The sequence below is a fragment of the Hesperophylax consimilis genome, chromosome 12 (assembly GCF_061612785.1).
Source record: "Hesperophylax consimilis isolate HC1 chromosome 12, BYU_Hcon_1.0, whole genome shotgun sequence".
In the NCBI taxonomy this organism is placed as follows: Eukaryota; Metazoa; Arthropoda; class Insecta; order Trichoptera; family Limnephilidae; genus Hesperophylax; species Hesperophylax consimilis.
The window spans coordinates 35726889-35743828 of record NC_142847.1 but is presented as its reverse complement, the minus strand read 5'-3'; the positions used below and the strand labels follow the sequence as shown (position 1 = coordinate 35743828).

Below are 16940 nucleotides of genomic sequence, written 5' to 3'. Positions count from 1 at the left end.
GCATTACTTCTGCAGCAGCCTTCCCCAGTTTATTCTGGAAGACCCAATGGACATCTTCCTTTTTATAGTGATTTGTTTGTGGGGTATTATGGCGTTTTGCGCTACCTCCTTCTTTAGCCAACGTTTCGGACAGCATTGCAGTGTCCATCATCAGGGCAGATGTGTAATCTAAGGTTGACGTGAAATTTGTGTTGCTATACCGTGTTGACAGCTCCAACCCTCTAAAAGCTGACATTAGGGTATAATTTTAAAGAGTTTTTTTGCGTTTAGTTCTGGGGTAGCCGTCAATTACCGGATACCAAGAACTACTGAGCTTAGCTCCATCATTTCTATTGATATTTACGGGATTTTTATGAATTTCAATGGCCTCCGTAATCAGCCGTGCTCTATAAGTTTTGGGACTCCCCAGGACAGGAACAAATCCAAAGTAATGCCCGGTTTCAATTAAATTGCCGATTTGTCAGGGTGGCCGAGTTTACAGGCTCTGAAGTGTTCAGATATCTGTCTGACCTACATAAACCTTGTCACATCTGTTTCCAGATAAAAAAAAAATAGTTTTTGCAGGCCTTAGTAAGTCCTGTATTTTAGGTGTGGTTCCAAAGACAGTCTTGATGCTTTCTTTCCTTAGTATCCTGGCCATTCTGTCTGTCACACTGTGAACATAAGGTAAGGCAACATGGTATCGTATCTTCAAACATAAACACACATTTCACGTCAACCTTAGATTACACATCTGCCCTGATTATGGACACTGCAATGCTGTCCGAAACGTTGGCTAAAGAAGGAAGAGCGCAACACGGCATAATACCCCCAAAACAAATCACTATAATACTTTTGGCCGTGAAAATCTCAAATCATAATCTTCCTTTTTCATTCTTTGTAACTCTATGTACATGTTTATTATTCAAGTCAAGAAGCCACTTCAATAGCGAGTTTTGACTACCCACTCGATACCATTTTGTGACCATGCCACTCCCCTTAATAATCTCAAGCGCGGGTTTGAATCTTACAGGCTGCGCCAATATTATTTAGGTGTTTTATATGAGGTAGGTAACTTAGAACACTTCTGTTATTCTGCTACGCAATACTGTATATAAAGGCTCATCTAATGCCATCGCACTCTAACACCAGTTAACCAAAGTGTGGTATTTAAATACCACAGATATCAATAAAACTGAGAAATCTTCATGGAATCTAGTCTCTTATCCATCATACAGATATGATGACCTTATGTAAGTATGTAATTACCAAAATAGCGTAAATAAATCCTGAGATCTTCACACGGGTTTCATTTACCATTATAATATTGTAAATTACGACAGCTGTTCTTGTTAAGATATCTAATCAAGTAAACAATTCGAAGAAGTTTAAAAAAACAAACCTCTCATACTTCTACAGTCCATCAGTTTCTGGGGTTTTTATCGGTATCATTTAATGTCCTGAACGTGAATTCATCCTTCCTCTGATCGCCCCGCCCTTTAGGCTGGAAATGGTCCCTTATAATGTACGTATCACTGATTAAAACTTTCTGAATTGACGCCATATTTATGAAAATGTGATAATATTTAGACCTCCGGAGCATAACTTGATAACTTCCCCCGGGCGGATCTTTCTTCGTGCCCCGCACTACCCTGCGCCAGTTCATACAGCCTTTAAAGCGTTGGATGTATTGAGTCGCCATAGCGGAATTTATTTATCCGACAACATGCTACGAGATACCATATCTTCGGCGGAATCCGCAATTAAAATGGTCAGCGATTGAAGAAAATGATTGCTAATAATTGGAATATATGTGGAAAATTCCTGCAAAAAAAAAGTTTGTAAAGTAAAATTGTGAATGACAAAATCTTTAAGCAAAACAGCATCCATTTTTAAAACGTATTTATTTCACTCACGCTTGTATTATTTTCACACATATTTAGGATAGTAATTTTCTCAGAGTAAATCAAGAGTAAATCTCAGAGTAAGTCATGACAGCAGAATCAAGTAGCGGTAAAATCAACAGGCCTCCTCTTGGTTCAGCAGCCCCTGTGCACAGCAACAGAGAGCACATAATGATACTTGTTTTATAAATACGTCTAGATTTAGATTTTGTTTTCTTGATTGGTTGAATTATTGAATGAAGTGGAATTTTGATCGAGCTGAAACTCGGCAGATAGGCTTGTTGCAATATATTTATCAAATTTTGGATGCGTAAACACACAAGCATGTTTTCTGAAATTGGATGACATTATTTTTAATTTTAACCCTATACAAATCTCAATTACGACCAACAATTGAATTTGAGAGCCACCTCTGGGCTGGAGTCCCATAACACTTGATAAACCTACATGGTTCTGTGCAAAGGAGGGCAGTCCATCTGATTGACAATCCATTGTTAACAGACTGATTGCCATCTCTAATGCACAGAAGCAATGAGGGCATGCTGAGTTTGTTCTACAGGTATTTTAATGGAGCCTGTTCTAAGGAGCTAGCAGCATTGATTCCGGTGCACCGAGACAGGTGTGTGAAACCCGACGTACACGAACGGAACACCCGTTAACAGTTGATGTTGGCTTCATGAGAACGGGCCGCTTCTTCATCTGTTTTTCCTCCTTCATATAATCTGGGCCTCTTCAAGACCCGCATTGATAAATCCCTTCCTACAGCCCCTTCCTTAACCCATCTAAGAACGCAGCCCAACCGGGTGGCGACATAGCTCCCCTACCTTGACACTGTACAGTGTCGCACGGGGCGCACGAAATAAATGTCAATACTATCCAATTACAATTTGGCTAAGGGGTTGGCGTTGTTGACTCCAGTCTCTGGGGAGGTTCATTCCTCAGCATACCAAAAAAACTATTAATTAAAGCAGATGTATTAAAGTTAAAAAAAGTTAATTACGGGTCGATTATTTCCTAATTTCTATAGGACAGGTTAATAAAATAAAATATTTAGTGTAACATTTTTATTAACATATCACAAACAAAAGTTTCTTAATTCAAATAATAAGCTTACATATATTATATAATAAAGAATAACACCCTTTATTCTATGCTTACAACTTTATTATACATACATAATCAATATACTCCATCAATCATTACAGTAAAATTATATAATATATATATATATATATGTTGCTCACTTATAAATACATTATTTTGACAATAGTTCTATGAGAAAAAATATGATATTTTTTTAGGTTAATTTTTAATATATTATTATGATACATTCCTCATAAAAATCACACTAGAATGATTTGGTTATATTAAGTTAATTTATAGTTTGTTTGAAGAACTTTATAAAATTTAATAATTACACAAACACTTTTTTTATGGTATTATTATGTAGTTTAAACTGGTAGTTTCTCTATGGCATTGCATAATGTGTAATCCATTGCATAATGTGTAATACATTGCATAGTGTGTAATACATTCTATAATGTGTAATACATTGCATAATGTGTAATACGTTGCATAATGTGTAATACATTGCATAATGTGTAATACATTGCTTCAACCGTTTCTGTATTCGAAACCATTATATAATTGTATTAGCAACATTAAAGTAAATAAGTAAGGTTACGTGAATTTCAAATTTTAAAAAAAAGTTGCTTTATAATATATATACTGTGTTCAAATATCCAGCTGTTAAATAAATTTATAATATTTGTTAATCATATCATTTAATTAAAAATGTAGGAAGGATCATTAGCTTTCACATCGCAAGAAGTTTGATTAAAATATTATTTAAATCTAAGAATAATAATAAAATAAATAGTCATTAACTAACTAAATTGCGTAAAAAATAATCATAAAAAAATCTGAAATCTTAAAATTTTTATTAAAAAAGACACACATGACAGACAGAAAAGCTGGAAAAATATTGCTAAAAATCGTTTTAAAAACATGCTAAAAATCTTCTTAAAAATGTTACAGACATATAATTCCAAATCATTTTATTTTAATCAAAAGTTTCGTAATTTGTAGCAATTCAATCACTAAGAAATAGATTTCGCGAAACTTTTGCAACCTTTAAATGGCAGAAAACATTTCGTGTTCAAGCATTTCTAAAATTTCAGAAGTTTATTCCAAGAATTTGAGATTGATCAAAAAGGGTTTTGAGTTATTGTTGGTAATTTAATGTTTTTAAATTATCATATTTATTATATTTAATTTTAATCCTAGCTCTTTGATGTCTGCATAGAAACCTAAAATATTAACCTCAGTTTCAAAGTGTAACAACTCAAATATTTTCATTGTTATGTTTTAATCTACGCATACGTTTAATCTATACGTCGCTAATTTAATTATTTTATGGAAATACACTTTTGTTATGATTGTTTGCGCTAGTAAACACGCTATACAGGGTGTCCGGAAACTCGTACTACAAGCGGGAAACTGGTGAATCTACATCACATTTGGAGTCGATTTTGTAGTTGATTTTTTTTTTTATTTTTTTTTTTTTTTTTAATCAAATTCTTATAAATTATTACTGAAGATCAAAGTACCCAACTAATTAAAACTATTTGAAAGTAAAACAAATGAAGAAACTCGGATTTGAAGCATTATTTTGAAATCACCCTTCATTTAACCCGGTGTAATCATAAAATATTTCTGCTCTGCAGGGTTAAAACATCTGTTATTCAACCCTAAACACCAGAAAAAACTTTAACCCTAAAATAGCCGAAAAATATTTTTTTTTGGTTTTTTTTTTTTTTTGAAAATGCTCAAATAAAAAAACTTTATGTTTTTTTGGGTTCCCCATGTGGTGTAGATTCTCCAGTTTCCCGCTTGTACTACGAGTTTCCGGACACCGTGTATAAGTACCAATAAATAGTTCAGAAAAATAGAAAACACAATTCTTTCAAGAAAGGCATACAAATACAATATTGGATTGAATCGAATATAATAGTGGACCTTATTGTGGACAAGGGTTTTACTTTGAATTTAAAGGGAAATCTTTTAATGTGATTATGAGGGAAATCTAATTACTTTTTGGATTGTGCATAGATAAAACAGTTTGAAACTTAAAATATTTTGTGTGTTTTGATAAGTTGTGATAAAATAAAACATATCTATGCTGTGAGGGGTCAAAGCTTTTACATTTAATTAAAATATCTTGATGAATGGTTTTATTTAAATTAAATATTACACAGTAATAATTATCTCGCTCGACAAAGATTCTTAGAACCATAGACCAAAGAAGAACCCAAGAAATGCCGCGTGATTCGTTATTCAAAAGTCTGACCATTTTTGCTTAAATTTAACGTGAAGAACTGTGTTTCACCAAAATGTAATTCAAATGGGACGGCGACATACTATGACTGGTAAGTGTAAGAGAGAGATAGAGCGCGTGCTAAATCAGCTAGAACCAAAAATTTGAGCCACATCGAGATGATTAAAGGCGTTAATTTCTAGTGTTTCTATTATAGCTGCGCTTATAACGAAAACTCATTTTAACGAAGCTGTTTTATGAAATCGTTCAAAAGAAAAAAAAACGACGAATATAAAATAACATGTGACAAACAAAAATAGGATTTTTAAACGTTCACATGAACGTACAACTACTACCAACTATATGCAGCCAGTGAGACTATGGCATCCTCTATTAAGTTATGCTGTGAGTTTAAAAGGAGAAAGTGGAAAAGTACTTGCTGTTAATATCTGATTATCTGATTACGAGGGCTAAAACAAGGCTATAGTAGTCCTAGAGAAAGGTCGTACGTGATTTTATCTTTTTAGTATGTGTGAGAAAGAAGTTTTTTCGTCGATGACATACGTACGATCTCTCTCTGGAACTACTTAGTACTACTGTTTTTCAGACTTATGTGTGTAATAAACTTTTTCAAACGAGGTACCTATAACCATTTACTTTTTTAGACAAACTCGCAACTTTCTCAACGTAAGCCAGCTCAAAACAATCTACTATGCACGTTGTCAATCTTTAATAGAGTATGGTATCATAGCATGGGGGGGAGCAAACGCTGCCGCCATTGCTCAAAGCTCAGAAACTTATAATAAAGATTATCCTCAAACTACCAATCACAAGCAGCTCGGATGAAATCTTTAGGAAAATCTGTGTTATGGACATTAGGCAACTTTATGCCAAAAACATACTAGCATACCTTTTCAAACAAAAAACTACTTTTGACAATGTCCAAACTGCTCGTGATTTATGTATTTATTTATTTATTGATTAACGGACATCGACCAAATTACAAAATAATAACACGAATAAAGTAAAATGAAAAATATAGGAGTAGACAAAGGTACATAAAGCAAAGACATATGGTAGATATAATATAAGAAAATTAAGTGACAAGTCGAATCAAGTCAAGAAATAAGTGATAATATATATATATAATATATTTGATTTTAGTGATACTAAAATCAAACGACATAATCTCTTACAAATCCCTTTCGCTAAAACAACTTTTGGCCAGAGAAATTTTAGATATTTTGCAACAAGGCTTTGAAGGTACACCCACCCTGTCCCACCCCGGTATAGGTGACTTATGGTCACCCCTTCGGAGCTCTCGCATGAATCTAATTTTTTTGAATAAACGGCTCTACAATTTATATAAATGAAGCTAGGCCTTCAATGTCCCCGCATACGGTGTTATGAAGCGGTGTTGCAACAAGGCTATAATATAATGCTCTCCCACTAGCCATTAGACTGAACGATTTTTTTTTCGAAATATAAAACAGACACCAAGTCTTGGATCATCAGCCAAGACAGATCCAAGATCAAAATTTTCATAAAAATCCCCTGAAAGTGAGACAGACATCGAAAAAAAACCTGTAAAAAAACTTTAAAAAAAAGTTAAAAACAAGAAAGACAAAACAAAACGGACAAACGAAGTGGAATGCAGATCACAGTAATATTACCTACTATATTAAAAATAACATTCAAACAAGCCATAATGCAAGTATTTAAGCGAGAGCCCCTTATATTATGTTCACAAATTTAGCTGCAAGAGGTTTTAAATAAAAAGAAAAACACAAATAAGTGAATTTGTTTGTTTACCTATTGCAAATCCCAGTGAACAAAAAATTCTTAGAGGTGTGATCTGTACCGATTTGAAAGAAAACTGATGTCACCAAATGACATAATAATACCTTTCGACTCCTAGACCTCAAACAGGTCAAATAAAATATTAAATCTGTTCAAGAAGATTTTCGGTATTTGACATTGTTTTATCAATGTACTGTTGTTATTTGGTTGTAGTTTTCATACCGCCCACCAGATGTCGGTAGAGTGTGCATATCAAGTTACTATTATCCAGTTCATCTAGTTTTAAGGTATTTCTATAGATGGCGGTACTTACGCCACATGACAGAGACAGCATGTCGGTAGTACCCGAATGGTTACGAGTATAACCGATGCCAGCCGATCCCTATGTAGGGAGCTCACTTCCAGTATTCATAGCCTCTGATAGAACGGACGTATGTCCAAAAAACATGTCTTGAGATAATAATCTGTGATGAACCAAAGCATTTATTGAATACTCCCGATCTTACGTGTATTCCATACTAAGAAGATAATTATATAATACACAACTACATTACATTCAATATCTTTCAAAGTAAGGAAAAATCGCCCTGAATTCGGACAAATTGGACACATCCATAACATTATAGGTTATTTCTTCAGCGCCCTTGAGGGGTGATTTCTCACGAAAACGGCGCTATAAATATATAATTATTTATAATATACATTATATAATAACACCATATATAAATATTAGCAACACTTACATTCATGTTAGTTGCTTCACAGATGTTTAATTGATATACAAAATATTAATTTAAAGTTGTTAGTAGGTAAGCACCTTCCACTTGTGTCATATTTCATAATAAGCATCAAAAGCATTCACGCGATGCTAATAATTACTGTCCCCAGGTGTGTACAGGTGTTTCTTCAATCATGCATAATTCATTTCGATTGTATTTGGAAACGAAAAATTCCATAATTTACTATTACAGCTGTCATTACTGATTTAAGACGAATTGCTCGAGGATATTAAAAAATAAATTTATCTTACAAAAAGTTTATTTTTTATCTGCAAGAATGACAAAATGGTTACCTTGTAAACTGGTCATTAAATGAATACATTTTATCATAATTTTAAGTACTTACATTACATCGTAAGCAGTTAAGGTTAAACGTTCGTTATAATCTACGCGTTCATAGATGGCGTAAATTTAACTATTTTATGAATTCACATTTTTGCTACGCTCCAAAATATTAAGACAAATTATTAGTTTGCGCCCATATATAAGCAACATGAATATGAATAAATAGTTTTGTCAAAGTACAAACTCAATTCTTTCAAGAACGGCAAACAAATACATTATTGTATCGGTGATTCAATCTAATATTGTATTTGTATGCCTTTCTGAAAAGATTTGCATTTTTATATGTACAAAACTATTTATGAAAACATGAATAGATTTATAAGTAAACTATTCACACACAAAACTATTCATATATTTATTGAATAGATTTGTTATTAATGTATTTGTACTCATGTATGCATATATATAGTTAGTTAAGTCGCCTAATTATTCATATACATGAATAGTTAGGCGCAGAAACATAATTCGTCTTAATATTTTAAAGCATTGTTGTAATTGTTGCAAAAGTGTGTTTTCATAAAATAATTAAATTTACGCCATCTGTGAACTTCTAGATTAAAACGTACATTACGTTTACGCTTAGTATTGGAAATATTCGAGTAGAAATACTGTGTGCTATGCACCTTTTTATTTTTTAATATTTCTACAAAATAAGACCCTGTTTCTCAAAGATCATTAACAATTTTAAACCAGAATAAAATTACAAAGAATTTCATTTTAATACACATAGACTACATCAATGTCTTTGCCATGACTTCATAACTAACATATTATTCATAGTAATGTGAATATATTGGTGATGAATTATTATCAATATCAATTATTGTAAACATATTATCAATGAGAAATTATTTTACAAAATTTAAAAAAAAGTTAAATATTCAAATTGCATTGGAAAGATTTAGGTTGAGGTGTTTCACAAAAATTCAAATGTGATCAGCAGAAAAGCACTGGACGGAGAAAGATGAATATTGCCGATGTATTAAAATCCGGTTAAAAACGGGATTTCAGACCGCTTCCTTATAAATTTCTTCCTGTAAGTTCGTAATGCATTCGTTAAAGGCCTGCAATCCCGTTTTTAACCGTATTATGAATAATTTGAAGAAATTCTTAGTATATTAGCAATATTTTATATCAGTAAATTTTCTCCGTGTGTATTTGTTGTTGTGCTTGTCAACCGGTCACAATTTGTTAGAAATCTGAAACGAAGCTAGAATCAAACGTCAAAAAAAGAAAATGTCGCTGATTGACCATTTGATGACAATGTTACATTTGAATTTCCGTGGAACAACCAACCTAAATAGTTCTCTTGGGACATCGATCAAGTTAGTTAAATGATTTCAAATTCGAAATCCCTCGGTAATGAAACTTGATTTCGATGTATTCCAGTGGAAATAATCAATTAGCTGTCCCACAGCACGATAGCAATTTAACTAGTGAATTGTATAAACTAGATTTAACATCGTGAAATTGTATTCTATTCTTCGAAAATAGCATCAAAGTTTGTAGAATCAACTACATTGTTTTACATGTGTTGTGGCATAGGTGAGCTGACTGCTATGTATAACGATGAAAAATAATCAAAAATGTATATATTTAGGAACACTAATTTAGTTTGGTGATATGAAGTTAGCCGCCGCAGTTATCAAACTAGAAGTATCATGGAATTTTCCTCCAGTGTCGATATCGATAAATCTTTTATACTTATAAATTTGGATGTATTATTTTTCACCAATATGTCTCTTTGATTATTAATTAGTTCCCCGCTCTACCACCAGAATACAGCAGTGCAAAAGGAGGAAAACATTAATTTTAGTTCAATTCAAATCATTTGTAACTCCGAGCAACTCTGGATAAGATATATAGCTAGTTATGTATTTATATTTTTCGTTAATCTCCTAACACTTCCTTAAATATATATATTTTAATAATAAATAAAATGTTTATTTACAAGTTTTATTTCAATTATAATATTTATTAACTTCTAATAATTAATTTTACTATACTTTTAGTATGCTTCCCTACTAGGCGACTCTAGGCGTATACAGCGAGTTCTGTACAAATTAATCAAACCGTACAAAAATAATATAAAGCCTTGGGTTTAGTAATTACCATTGAGGCGTTTAGTTAAAAACATCCTCAACATTAAAAATTAGTTAGATCAACATTAAAAATTAATTAGATACCAAATCTGGTCATTTTTTAACAATATTTTAGCTCGGTTTCTTAAAAAAGACTCGAATGAAACTGAACGCCTCAATTGCAATCGAGATACATTATGATGCTGCGCGGGTAATACAGAACACAGTCCTTTCCAGATATCGCAACTTCAATGAATATAATGATATATCGAAATTTTACAACAATTAATAATCAAGTACGCGGAATTCACATAAGATACTATAATACCCCATGGAGGAAATTGAGTATTGCTAATTTATTAAGTATATCATTCGATTTTTGATAATTCGGTTAAAAACAAGATTGCAGGCCGTTTTCTGATAAACTTTTAGTTTAATAATTCCTAATATATCGGAACACGTGTTCATACACCTGCATTTGCCCTGATAATAAATATATAATGACGAAATGCGTAAATATAATGATACATTTGAACAAGTGTTTCACACTTTTTTTATTAAAAGTTTAACAGGAAACCTATCAATTCATTCGTTAAGGGCCTACAATCCCGTTTTTAACCGGATTACGAATAATTTGAAGAGATTCTTAATAAGATAGCAATACTCATTTTTCTCCGTGTATTTGAATGACGCAAGAATCCCATAGGTCAATCCAGTTTAATTTATCTTTCTGTTTCATGTTCCATAGATAATAAAAACAAGGGAGCTGGGCCATGAACCATATGAACCGTATTATTCATTCATATCTATAGCTTTGCACATGCACTTTGTACATAATACAATACATATTATCTGCCAGCACTTAGATATTTCGTATAATTTGGTCTTAGTTTGGCGACAGTCGCTACTCTCCATACCATATCTCCGTTTATTTATATTATCAATGCATGCTCTTCGTTTAAATTTCTTACGCCAGAAAAATAGAGAAGCTACAACGGAATTAAAACAGCGGAATGTCTTTTTGAGATTCTCTAATATTATCAAATTGCAATGAAATAGTATCACTGCGTACATTTGGACGTGACTGTATTCAACTTAACCGCACGCCATATTAACGCAATGTAACTTCGTCTTTATTACTGTTACTCTAATCATGTAAAGTGAATGTAGCACTCGGGCGCTGGCCGCTGGGGGTCTAACAACCCTGGCTCCGGAGGGTACGCCCTTGGAGCAGGGTTGCCACCACGATAAAGCTTGGAAGGAGAACTGCCAGCAGATTTGGTACTAAACTGGAGACGGAATTGCTTTTCATGAAGCTAGCGCAATGTTCGCTTCCCTCGGGGTATTCTCCGCAGTGCATCTGGAAAAAAGAGCAAAAAAACAATTACTTAATTTGATCTGTAATTTTCTTATTGTTTTTACTTTTTTAAACATAATTTGTATAAAACGGTTATAAGCCAATATATTACAGAAAAGATTACAAATTTATAACACATAAAGGTACAGTGAATGATAAATTGTAAAAAAAAATAAAAATATATATCTGTATATATAAAGCAGGAAGACTTAACGCATTCTACAGATACGTAGTCGATTTAAATTCGATATAATGTAGTTTTTTGAACAGTAACAATAAGGTACATAGTAGTAAGACGCCCAAGGAAGACATGAATTAAATAATTATTTGTAGAAAAATGAGGCGAAAATAATGATAAGAAATAGGTGTAAGGAGAAAATATGACTTGGAAGCAGTGGCGGCTCGTGACTTTTGGGTTACTAGAGTGCTAATATTACAAAAATGGCTTAATTGATGTTGTTGTAGCTGAAAACGATTTTTTTTTTTTTTTCGAAAAATTGATTTTTTGTATGAAGATTTTCAGGAATTCCGTGCGGCGCCGCCGGTTACACTGACATTTCCTGAAAATCTTCATACAAAAAATCGATTTTCGAAAAAAAATAAAAAATCGTTTTCAGTTATAACAACATCAGAAATGCCATTTTTATAATAAAAGCACTCTAGTACACCCAAAAGTCACGAGCCGCCACTGCTTGGAAGTAATGGTTTAAGAAGTCGGGAACGTCCAAGAAGGACACGGCACGATCAAATTAATCAAATACTTGTGTGTGGTAAAATGTGGCATTGACTGATTGTGTGTATGATTGCATATGACGTGGAAGTGAATGGCAAGAGATGTCGAGGAGGACGTGGCACTCTCAAGTGAAATAGATAATTATCACAGTCCAATAATTGTATTTGCACATTAATAATGCCCCAGTTTTAAGATACAATAGAAGTCAACACCTCAAAACTTTACTCCAAGCCATTCGTAACCCGGAGCAACGCCGGGTACACGTTAGCTAGTCATATATAAAAAAAAACACTTTGTTGATTTGCGTCAACAGATACTCGTAGTTGATAGTAATGATAACGTAGTTGACTGCAAGTGAGAAGCACCTTACAAGGTTTATTCTCTGTCAGAAATACAAATATGTATCGTTTAATCCAAAGAACGCCTGTAAAATAATGTGTGATGTTAGCTAAACTAACGATTTATCGATATAGATTATGTTTAATGATGACATCTCTACGGTACAATGGGCGGCCATTCATTCTTATGGTACTCTGGCTTGTTCACAACGTTTGTTCTACAGAAAAATTAATAATCCGTTTATTCTCTAGCCAGCGGGTCACATCCACGGTGCAGGAGGCGGCCATCTTGGACTCTTCCCCACGTTAATTCTAACGTCTCTCCTAGCCAGTTGTTGACCGCAATGTTTGTTCTTCAAAAAAGATGATAATTGATCTCGGACGCTTTCTCCGCGTTCTCCACAGAGAAAAATGGGTATTGCTAATTTATTAAGTGTTTCTTCAAATTATTGGTAATCGCATTATCTCTGCATTCTCGGAATCCGTGGTCTAGTGGCCCGATTGCAACGTTTTATCCCACAGAAAAGTTAGTATATATTTTTCTCCGTATTCTAGTGGCCTGATTGCAACGTTTTATCCCACAGAAAAGTTAGTATATATTTTTCTCCGTATTCTAGTGGCCTGATTGCAACGTTTTATCCCACAGAAAAGTTAGTATATATTTTTCTCCGTATTCTAGTGGCCTGATTGCAACGTTTTATCCCACAGAAAAGTTAGTATATATTTTTCTCCATATTCTAGTGGCCTGATTGCAACGTTTTATCCCACAGAAAAGTTAGTATATATTTTTCTCCATATTCTAGTGGCCTGATTGCAACGTTTTATCCCACAGAAAAGTTAGTATATATTTTTCTCCATATTCTAGTGGTCTGATTGCAACGTTTTATCCCACAGAAAAGTTAGTATATATTTTTCTCCATATTCTAGTGGCCTGATTGCAACGTTTTATCCCACAGAAAAGTTAGTATATATTTTTCTCCGTATTCTAGTGGCCTGATTGCAACGTTTTATCCCACAGAAAAGTTAGTATATATTTTTCTCCGTATTATAGTGGCCTGATTGCAACGTTTTATCCCACAGAAAAGTTAGTATATATTTTTCTCCGTATTCTAGTGGCCAGATTGCAACGTTTTATCCCACAGAAAAGTTAGTATATATTTTTCTCCGTATTCTATTGGCCTGATTGCAACGTTTTATCCCACAGAAAAGTTAGTATATATTTTTCTCCGTATTCTAGTGGCCTGATTGCAACGTTTTATCCCCCAGAAAAGTAAGTATATATTTTTCTCCATATTCTAGTGGCCTGATTGCAACGTTTTATCCCACAGAAAAGTTAGTATATATTTTTCTCCGTATTCTGGTGGCCTGATAACAAAGTTTGCCACACAGAAAAGTTAAAAATATACGATAAGTAAATAACTGTAGTAAACTAGTATGTATTTTTATCATTTCAATAGAAATATTATAACAGAATAGTAATTGAAATAAAAAAGCAACATAATTAACAGTTTCAGGTAGAAAATGGCCGCCGCGGGGATAGTTTCAACAAAACAATGGTCGTTTAGCCGAACGGAATGTCAGAAGTTCGTCCGTGCAAACTTTCGCGTAGATTCACGTGTAACAGTGAGATAAAGGAAAATTGGACAAGTTATCGAACGCTTTTCAAAAGTTTTTTGGCGCGAAAATTTCTGAAAGATTTTTAATAAAAGGTTTCACATTCACTATTTCACTATTCTGTAGAACAAATATGCCAGAAAATATATTACAACAATAATTATTAGCTGGAGGTTGCGGGTTCAAATTCCGGCGTATTAAAAATTATTAAATAAATTAATATAATGTTACGCTTTTGCCATTGTAAACTTTTCGCAAATACGCTTACAATGCCATTAAAATAATGCAATTAAAATGCCTTGTTCCTTTTCTCCTTATTTTAGACCGCACCACTTGGTCTAATACTTTCCTTTTGTAGGTATAATTCATTTGGATCTATTCTGTTGGTTAAGACTTGGTTAAAGTTTGTTAAAGTAATAAACCAAACAAGCGTACATGATTGAAACATATGTCCAACGAATACAATTTATCTGCATTAAAAAATTGTTTTACTTCTCCCTATTTCACAGAAATAACAGAAGGGTGCAGGGTGCCGGGTGCACGGTGCAAGGTACCGGGTGCCGGGCAATTGCAGGTTTCATGGTGCCAGGTACCGGGTGGAATTACGTGTTATTACGCATCGGGTGCATTTTTACCCGTGTGCAAGGTGCAGGGTGCCGGGTGAAGAGTGCCGGGTACAAGGTACCAGGTGCCGGGTGCCAGGCATTTGCAGGTTTCATGGTGCCAGGTACCGGGTGGAATTACGTGTTATTACGCATCGGGTGCATTTTCACCCGGCACCCGTGTGCAAGGTGCAGGGTTCAGGGTGCAGGGTTCTGAGTGCGTGGTCCGGGGCTCAGGGTCCCTCAGCTTCACAACATACCACAATCGGGAAGCCATAGTCTCACTGGCTGCAGACGGTTGGGAGCAGTTGGAACTCTTGTGCGGTTTAACATATATTAAAAAAAGTACCTATACCTTTTCGTAGGAACGGTAGGGGTAGAGAGATAAAGGGAATCGGGGATTTATAAAGGTACCGACTCGTTGCGCTGCAGTAAAATAAATATTCTACAAAAATTATGTAAATTATTTATGATAATGAAAAAATCATAATGTTGCCGTGCTCGAAAAAATCAATCGTCACGGAAAAACACGCCTGACACATGTGTTGCGCAATTACTTGTGTAACGCTTAATCATTATCTAGAACACTAAACTTTTCCTCTGCGTTGAGTCAATTTATTATAAACACGTTATCAATTTTCATTGGAAAAGGGAAAACAGACTCACGTGCCGGTTCTGCATCACTACATCATTTTTAATTTAGATAAACCGATCGTGACAAATCTATTATTTTCAAACATCATCTGTTTGTTACAGAACTGAGCAACAGATGCACAATGAATCATTTCTAATCTACCGCAACGAACGACATTATTTACTGGCACATTTGCATTTTATTGGCATGACTTTGAATAACAAAAAATTTATGAATATATCTTGAAATACTAAATTATTATTATTCTTAGATCTCTCATCGGATTTCATGGATCCGTAGAGATTGCCTATCTGTGCTTCGAATCTTATGGATCCGTAGAGATTGCCTATCGGATCCTATGGATCCTAGAGATTGCCTATCTGTGCTTCGAATCTTATGGATCCGTATAAATTGCCTATCTTTGCTTCGAATCTTATAGATCCGTAGAGATTACCTATCTGTGCTTCGAATCCTATGTATCCTAGAGATTGCCTATATGTGCTTTTTTTTTTTTTTTATTGTTGATACATTTTTTTACAATATTTCATATTTCAATTTAGTAATGTTGGCCTCACTGGGTTGTTTACCCGTGCTGAGGCCCCCATTTTATAATTTAAGAATTTATACATTTAAAAGAAAATAAAAGATAAACAACATTAAAATAAAGATAAATTTAAAATAAAAAATAAAGATTAAAAATTAAAATATAATTATAACACTAAAAGAAAAATATCAAAAGAGAATGTAAATCGGCATTTACAATGATATATGTGTTTGTGCGTGTTGCGTGTTTTATATTTTTTTTGTGTTGCGTGTATATGTTTTATTCTTTTATGTTATGTTATAGTATTTTGGTAATATTGTCTTTTTGTTCTTTAATCCATTTTTTTATTTTGTGTTTGAATTTATTTTTATTTTCCTCAATTTTTGTTTCAAGTGGAAGACTGTTGAATGCTTTAATAGCGTGGTATTTATGGTGTCTTTGTCCAAAGGTAGTGTTTACCGTCGGAGTTTTTATGTTTTCTTTGTACGCTTGTCTGACCGGTCTATTAGTGATATTTTGTGTTTGTTGGGGTTTGTTTTTTTGGTCGAAAATGTAGTTTAGTAGTGTTTTAACATATAATTGGCGTATATCAAGTACGTCACAGCTTTTAAATATTTGGTCTGTGTCGGTTAGTTTATGTTTTTTGAGTATTACCTTTAATATCGTTTTCTGTGCGATTTCTATTTGAGCGATAGCTGCGTTTGTTGCTCCTCCCCAAGCAATTATTCCATATTCTATTATTGATTGGCATAGTGCATAATATATTGTTTTCAATTGTTTTATTTTATATATGTTTCTTATGTTTAGGAAAATGTGTATTGTTCTGAGGAGTCTATTTGTGATTTGTTTGATGTGATGTGTCCATCTAAGATTATGGTCAATTAGGATTCCTAGATACTTTATTTGTTCTGTTT

At 33.5% G+C, this 16940-nt stretch overlaps 1 protein-coding gene across 1 annotated transcript in view; it reads right to left on the bottom strand.

Annotated features, from left to right (window-relative positions):
- Positions 1–3075: 3075 nt before the first annotated feature.
- LOC149419555 (uncharacterized) overlaps positions 3076–16940 on the bottom strand; it is a 278820-nt gene continuing 264955 nt past the window's right edge. The window contains exon 5 of the mRNA XM_089638390.1: positions 3076–11564. Coding sequence (XP_089494516.1) covers positions 11400–11564 — 165 coding nt within the window. The 3' untranslated portion in view covers positions 3076–11399. The remainder of the gene's footprint in view (positions 11565–16940) is intronic.